The sequence below is a fragment of the Nicotiana tabacum genome, chromosome 9, assembly GCF_000715075.1.
Source record: "Nicotiana tabacum cultivar K326 chromosome 9, ASM71507v2, whole genome shotgun sequence".
Classification (NCBI taxonomy): Eukaryota; Viridiplantae; Streptophyta; class Magnoliopsida; order Solanales; family Solanaceae; genus Nicotiana; species Nicotiana tabacum.
The window spans coordinates 48,030,429-48,038,846 of record NC_134088.1 but is presented as its reverse complement, the minus strand read 5'-3'; the positions used below and the strand labels follow the sequence as shown (position 1 = coordinate 48,038,846).

The following is an 8,418-nucleotide window of genomic DNA, read 5'->3' as shown; positions in this document are numbered from 1 at the left end:
CATAACCACCGGAAAAGGCTCTGAGTCCCCTCCCACAATCCTAACCCAAGTCTTAGCTCCATCATACAAATCCTTTATCGCCCTAATATAAGCTACCGGCACACCTTTCACCTCCAGGCATCTCCAAAGAACGTCCCTAGGGACCTTGTCATACGCCTTATCTAGATCAATAAATACCATGTGCAAATCCCTCTTCTTATCTATGTACTGTTCCACCAACCTCCTGATAAGGTGGATAGCTTCCGTAGTAGAACAACCCGGTATGAACCCAAACTGGTTTTCTGATATTGACACCGCCCTCCTTATCCTTCCTTCCACCACCCTCTCCCAAACTTTCATGGTATGACTTAGTTACTAAATACCCATATAGTTGTTATAATTCTTGATATCCACTATGTTCTTGTACAGCTGGATCATCGTACTCCATCTCTACTCATCTGGCATCCTCTTCGTCTTGAAAATAATATTAAACAGCTCAGTTAGCCACTCTAAACCTACTCTGTACCTCCAAAATTCTACTGGAATCTCATCTGGTCCAGTCACTTTCCCCTGGTTCATCTTACTCATTGCTCCAACGACCTCCTCCACCTCAATACGCCCACAGTTCCTAAAGTTTTGGTGACTCTCGAAGTGCCCCAATTCCCCTAACATGATGTTTTTGTCTCCCTCTTCATCCAGAAGTCTATGAAAGTACGACTGCCATCTCTGCTTAATTTGGGCATCTTCTATCAATACACGACCTTCCTCATCTTTGATGCACCTCACTTGCTCCAGATCACGAGCCTTTCTCTCTCTCGCTTTGGCCAGCCAAAATAACTTCTTGTCCCCACCTTTACCCCCCAATTCCTCATACAGCTGCCCAAACGCAGTTGTCTTAGCCTCCGTGACCACTATTTTCGCCTCCCTCCTAGCTTCCTTATATCTTTCTCTGTTCGCTCCCCTCTGCTCCTCGTCGGTGCTCTCCACTAACTTAAGGTAAGCCGATTTCTTCGCTTCCACTTTACTCTGGACCATATCATTCCACCACCAGTCCCCTCGGTGCCCACCTGAGTATCCCTTCGAGACCCCTAACACCTCTCTCGCCGCCTCCCTTATACAATCTGTCGTCACCGTCCACATACCGTTAGCATCTCCACCACTCTTCCAGGCTCCCATCATCACCAACTTCCCCTCCAACTCCAGTGCAGTATCTTTAGTCAAGGCTCCCCACCTGATCCTCGGTTGACCCCCGTACAAACCCCTTATTCCTCTTTATCAAGATACCGATGTCCATCACCAAGAGTCTATGTTGTGTCGTGAGGTTCTTACTCGGGATCACCTTACAATCCTCGCACAATCCCTTTTCACACCTCCTGAGGAGAAGATAATCAATATGAGTCTTAGCCACCATACCCCGGAAAGTAATCAAATGCTCCTCCTTCTTTGGAAAAATAGAGTTCACGATCACCAACTCAAAAGCTCTAGCTAAATCCAACAGTGAAGTGCCTCCTCCATTCCTAACCCCAAAGCCGAAGCCGCCATGCACCTCACCATAGCCACCAGCAGACGACCCAATGTGCCCATTGAAATCCCCTCATATAAACAACTTCTCCGTAGGCGGAGTACCCCGCACCACCTCATCCAACGCCTCCCAAAAGCGCCTTTTAACCTCCTTGTCCAAGCCCACTTGCGGCACGTAAGCGCTAATAACATTTAGAGTGCTCCCTCTAGCTACTAACTTAATCGCCATCAATCTGTCACTCACACGCCTAACCTCTACCACTGACTTTCTAATCTCCCTACCCACCAAAATACCAACTCCGTTCTTGCCCTTTACGCCTCCGGAGTACCACAACTTATACTCGTTAGCATTCCTCGCCTTCGATCCTACCCACCTAGTCTACTGAACACAAGCTATATTGACCTTTCTTTTCTGGAGAATCTTCGCCAGCTCTATAGACTTACCCGTCAATGTCCCTATATTCCACGATCCAACTCTCAACCTATAGGCACCCTTGTTCCCCTTACCCCCTATGGGCCCCGTCCCACCCCCTGACCCTTGCCCTAATCCCCGCCCCGCCACCCGCTCTCCCCGAGGACATGACCCTACATTGTCATTACAAACCATAGCCACTATACCTACGGAAGTCTATGAAAAAATGGGAATATAGGTCCGCTACTAAATTGACTAAACTAATTACATACTACTACGACAACAAATCAACTAACACGAGAGAGAGAGAGAGAGAGAGAGAGAGAGAGAGAGAGAGAGAGAGAGAGAGAGAGAGAAACAGAAAGAGGGAGGTACCAATTCCCGCAAATATAACCTGGACTTTCGACTTGGTATACTCCCAACACTGTAGAAGCCGATATTCTGTCCTTGTTCCTACCAACCGACCTGCTTTACTACTTTTGCACGTGTGCCTCCCTCCCGTCACCAAACAACCACAAAAATGGTACATGCAGCACTTACAACACACCACGAGACCAAGAAAAATAGATGATGGTAGGGTTGCCACCCTCACCATAGTGGTACATGGATCTGGTGGTGGCCCAATTGAACTCGGAGCAGAGACACAGCGGGCAGAGAAAGGTATAAAGAAGAGAAGACAGAAGGAACATCGTCGGTGTGGGGTGGCCGCTGGACTGCTCGTCGTTCGCTGAACAACTCACGTGCTAATAATATAAATATCTGGATCCGCACGGATAACTCATGTGATGCACGGTCAACTCACGTACCAATAATATCAACTACACAGAAAACACATGTGCCAACAATCATAATTCGCCCAACGTGGTCATAGGCTACCAGTCTAGCTCATAACACAGAGAAAGCAATTATACGAGAATACATGTATATGATCAATGATTACCAATTTCATACTCCTGGACTGGTATATCTTGCATGCTATAGTGTAGGCATGTGCAATGTGTGCTATCACAGCTAAAGCAAATAATTTTATCATGGAATAGCAATTTTATCAATTCCAACATGAAAAGTTACTTCAATGAAACCTCAACGTGGTACAAATATCTCACAGACGGTACAAATAGGAGAAACAACTCAGTTTGAAACTTAACAATCAATTCAAGGCATGACATAGCCTATACACTACCCCGAGCATGGATAAACAACTCGGTATTAGCACATGGGATCAACCCCACACATGTGTGCACCCGTTACACATAGCTATCACAAATAATTCAGGCAACTAGTACCTCAACCAAGTTTCGATAAGATACTTACCTCAAGAAAACCTAATTAGTCCGCTAACAGGCCCTTCCCGCGTGTATCAATATCTGTAAGGCTCGAATCTAGCCAAAAATAACGTAATACTATCAATAAAATCCATAGGAACTGATTCCAAAAGATAAAGCTAACCTTTAACTCAAGTCAAAAAGTTAACCCAAAAAGTCAACCCCGGGCCGCACCTCGAAACCCAAAAAATTCATAAATTCCGAACACCCATTCAATTACGAGTCCAATCATACCAAAATCATCCAATTCCAACCACAAATCGACCCTCAAATCCTCTAATTCCATTCTCTAATAACATAGTCCAAGAATTCCCAAATTCTAACTTAGATTCAGGAGAAATATGTGAAATAATCAATGGGTATTCAATATTTATGGACAAAAGTGATTAATAGTCACTTACCTCTTCAATCTAGGTGAAAACCTCTCCAAATATCGCCCTAGTCCGAACTCCAAAATTCCCAAAATGAAAGAAAGACTCAAACTCTCAATTTTAAATCACTGCCAGCGATTCTACTTCTGCGGACCAAATCAACGCACCTGCGCTTCCATTTTTGAGGAAAAAGCTTCACACCTACGAAGTTCCTTAGCCAGGCCCAAATTCCGCTCATGCGTCTTTCCAGCCGCACCTGCGGCCAAGCTCACCGCTAGTGCGATTACACCAACAACTTCAAAACTCTCCAGCCATGCTCTAAGTCCAAATATTGATACGTTAACCATCCAAAACTCACCCAAGGCCCCGGGACCTCAACCAAACATACCAACAAGTCCTAAAATACGATACAAACTTAATCGAAGCCTTAAATCACATCAAACAACATCAAAATCACGAATCGCACTCCAATTCAAGTCTAATGAAACTAAAGAATTTCAAACTTCTAAAACTGATGCCGAATCATATCAAACCAACCCCGGTTGACCTCAAATTTTGAAAATAAGTCATAAATCACACAACGGACCTATTACAACTTCCGAAACCAAAATTCGAGCCCGGTATCAACAAAGTTAACTCTCAGTCAAACTTTCAAACTTTCAACTTTCTAACTTCTGCCAATTCAAACCAAAATGACCTACGAACCTCCATATTAATATCTGGACATACGCCTAAGTCCAAAATTACCATAAAAACTATCGGAACCATCAAAACTCTATTACGGAGTCGTCTACACAAAAGTCAAACTCCGGTCAACTCTTTCAACTTAAACTTCCAACCTTGGGACTAAGAGACCAAATTCACTTTGAAATATCCCCGGAACCAGACCAACCACCCCGTCAAGTCACATAACCACAAATGAACATAAAAGAAGCAATAAATGGGGGAACATGGCTACAATACTCAAAACGACCGGTCGAATCGTCACATTCCCCCCTCTTAAGTTATATAATATATACTTTATAAAATACTATTAATATAATTAAATAAAACTATAGATAATGATATATACATGAAATAATAATTAAGTATAAGCTTTTACGAATTATCAATATGGATCATTATCATCTGAACTTACGAAGATAAACAATCAAATATTTATAAGATATATGTATTTTTTTACTTGTTTTAATTTAATAAGGTACAAATATGTATGAAACGTATTTTGAAGATGATCAACACTTTAATGGAATGTCTACCCTATCATTTATAGAAGTTGGACTATATAAAAGGTAACATAGAAAAAGCAACAAAAGGATAATAATGAAGTTAAGAAAGTAGAACCTTATTTTGCGGTTCTACTCGCGTCATGTCTTTAATTCTATTTTGTAGTCATAGCACTTCTCATACAAATTTCTTTTTGATTGATCACTTAGACCGTCCATGAAATTCCCATAGTCAAAACTATCATGGTAAACAATTTAATTTGGCGATATGAAAATTTAGATAAGTCATAAAATATATGAAGAGATATTTATGTTGCAACAAAACAAAATCATTACACTTGATCAAAATCAGCGATTGGTGAAAAATCCTGAATACATTGTGATCATTAAATTTTATAGTGAGAAGATCTGGTTATCTATCCCTTTGTCATAGGAAATATCTATCTCTCTGGTAAATGACATTAAAAGGAATATTCTAACAGGAAAACTTTTCATGACATTATTAAGGTGAAAGGTGAAAAAGAGAAAACTAACTATATACAGAATCAAGAATTAGAATGGTATCACGACCCAGAATTCCCACCCTCGGGACCGTGATGGCGCCTAATCTTTCACCTGCTTGGCAAGCCAACGCTAGCAATAGTTTTTAGCTGTTTTAACAAAGCCAATTAAATGATACCAAGAAACTGAATAAAACTGAAATAGAGTGAGCAAACCAAAATAACAGCTATGTCTAGATACAATCCCAGAACTGGTGTCACAAGTACACGAGCGACTAGAGTAATACATATAATGGTCTGAATAAAAGTATAATTGTCTGTGATGGCATAAACAACTAGAATAATGTAGAAGGGTACTTCAGAGCTGCGAATGTCATGCAGCTGTACCTCAAGTCTCCATCAAGCAATCAATCCGAGCATTCTACTGACCGGCGCTAGGACCGACTCCAAAATCTGCACAAGAAGTACAGAGTGTAGTATGAGTATAATCGACCCCATGTACTCTGTAAGTGCCGAGCCTAACCTCGACGAAGTAGTGATGAGGCTAAGGCGGGACACTTACAATAACCTGTACGCAGTATAATAATAATAACAATAGGAAGGAACACAGGAAATAAAGACAACCCTGTTAACTGATGAAAACAAACTCAATCCTTGGAATCAATGAATCTAGAAATATCAGTCCTCAGAATCTCATATGAAAATACTGAAAGCTAACATAATGCAACACTGAGTACAACATATACAATCCGTTGCGGCGTGCATTCCTATTCCATTGTACAAATACAATCCTCTTATATTTCACCATATCAATATCAAGAATAACATGTAAAATCTATTGTGGTGCGCAACCCGATCCCACCATCTAATCAGAATCACTATCATAATCCTCCCTTATTCCACCATATCAAAATCACATATAAAATCTGTTGCGGTGTGCAACCCGATCCCACCATATCAATATCAATCCTCCCTTATTCCACTCATTCCGGCATGCAACACAATCCATAAACAAAATCAATAAATTTAATCAATCCAATAACTCTATTCACAAGAATTTCAACGATTAAAAAATATGAAAGCAAAGCAATAAGGAACCCCGTACCAAATCTAGGAATGCTCCAATTAATACAAAGCAACAAGATAAGCCAAACATATGACATTTAAAGTATACAAGTAAGACATTTAAGGCAAGTAGCAATTAATCATGGAATCACAAAAGAAACAAACATTTCAATACAAGAGTAAATAAATGACAAGTAACAAGTTACGACATAGAAAGCAATTAAAGTAAGAAACAGTTAAGATATGAAATAAGATAATTAATGAAATACGGGAAAGCATGAAAACAATTATCTTGACGGCGTATATACACTCGTCACCTCGCATATACGTCGTTACACATGTAATTCACATAATATATAGTTCAAGGGTTCATAATTCCCTCAAATCAAGGTTAGACTCAACACTTACCTCGCTCCGCAAGTAAATTAAAGCTCAACCAGGGTCTTTCCTCTAAAATTCGCCTCCAAACCAACCAAATCTAACCAAAATTGACTTAATAACATCAAACAATGCTAGGGAATTCAATTACAATGCATAAAGTTAATATCTTTACTCTTTTTTCAAAAAGTCAACAAAAGTTAACTCCTGGCCGTTAGGTCAAAACCCAAGATTTGGACCAAAACCCGATTATCCATTCACCCATGAGCCCGATTATGTGATTAGTTTCAAAATCCGACCTCAATTTAAGGTCTAAATCTCAATTTTACAAAACCCTCCAATTCTACCTAAATCCCTAATTTCTATCACGAAAATCCTAGATTTTATATTGAAAACACATAAAAAGTAATGGGTAATTGAAAAGAAATAGATTAAAGTTGCTTAGCAATGTTTTAGGAAGAAAAGCCTCTCAGAAAATTGCCTTTAGGGTGTTTAGGGTTGAGAGTTTGTAAGAAATGAGCTAAATCCCGTTTTCTCAGCTCTTTTTATCTAGGTGCAGATGTCGCAAATGCGACCTGGGGTTTGCAAATGCGAACCCCGCAAATGCGAGAAATCCATCGCAAATGCGAAGGGCTCGCATCTCTGCTGCCATCGCAAATGTGATGGTATTGTGCGCAAATGCGAGCATGGGACAACCGCAAATGCGACCACTTGATCACAAATGCGAACCAGCCTACCCCAGCACCCTATCGCAAATATGAAGAAGCTGTTCGCAAATGCAAACCTGACAGAGTTCCTCCTACTATCGCAAATACGATCCTAAGCTAGCAAATGCGAGAACTGAGACATGTGCAAAAAAACAGCAGACTCCTGACTCTATCAAACACTCTGATACACGTCCAAAACTCACCCGAGCCCTCAGGGCTCCAACCAAAATATGCACACAAGTGTAATAATATCATATGAACTTGCTCGCGCGATCAAATCGCCAAAATAATATCTAAATCTATGAATCAATCCTCAAAATGGATGAACTTTTAAAGTGAAACTCAAGAACACTAGAATCACGTTTAAGTGTCCGAATCATGTCAAATCAATTTCGAATTTGACCAAATTTTGTAGACAAGTTACAAATGGCAGTACGGAACTATTCCAAGTTTTAACATCAAAATCCAAACCAGTTAGCTACGAAGTCAACTTTCAGTCAAACTTTGAAATTCTTCAACTTTCAAAAATGCTAGCTTTTGAAAAAATGAGTCAAAACAAGTTAGGGTCTTCCGAATTCAATTCCGGGCATACGCCCAAGTCCCAAATCACGATACGGACCCATCGGGACTGTCAAAATACTGATTTGGGTCTGTTTACATAAAATATTGACCGTAGCTAACTCAAGTCATTTTAAAGACAAAATTCACATTTCCTTAGATTTTTAACATAAAAGTTTTTTGAAATAAGACGCGGACTACACACGCACATCGAGACACTCTAAACGGAGCTAATCAAGGTCTCGAGGCACATAAATGAAGGCTAAAACTAAAAATGACCTATCGAGTCATCACATTCTCCACCTTTAAAATAAACATTCAGCCTCGAATGGATATAGAAAGGTACCTGGACTAGTGAAAAGGTGTGGATATCTAC

At 40.3% G+C, this 8,418-nt stretch overlaps 1 protein-coding gene across 1 annotated transcript; it reads right to left on the bottom strand.

The window, feature by feature from the left end:
* Nucleotides 1-429: 429 nt before the first annotated feature.
* LOC142163883 (uncharacterized) lies at nucleotides 430-1,729 on the bottom strand. The gene is made up of 2 exons (XM_075221036.1): nucleotides 1,616-1,729; nucleotides 430-1,005 (listed from the first exon to the last, which is right to left on the bottom strand). The coding sequence occupies exons 1-2, from the start codon at nucleotides 1,727-1,729 to the stop codon at nucleotides 430-432; spliced, it is 690 nt and encodes a 229-aa protein (XP_075077137.1).
* Between the last annotated feature and the right edge of the window lie 6,689 nt (nucleotides 1,730-8,418).

Excerpts from the sequence above, each read along its gene's own strand:
- LOC142163883 (XM_075221036.1), bottom strand. The coding sequence starts at position 1,729 with ATGGCGATTAAGTTAGTAGCTAGAGGGAGCACTCTAAATGTTATTAGC. Across the intron at positions 1,006-1,615 it reads TTTGGGAGGCGTTGGATGAG|AGTAAAGTGGAAGCGAAGAA; the intron begins GTGGTGCGGGGT and ends GATATGGTCCAG.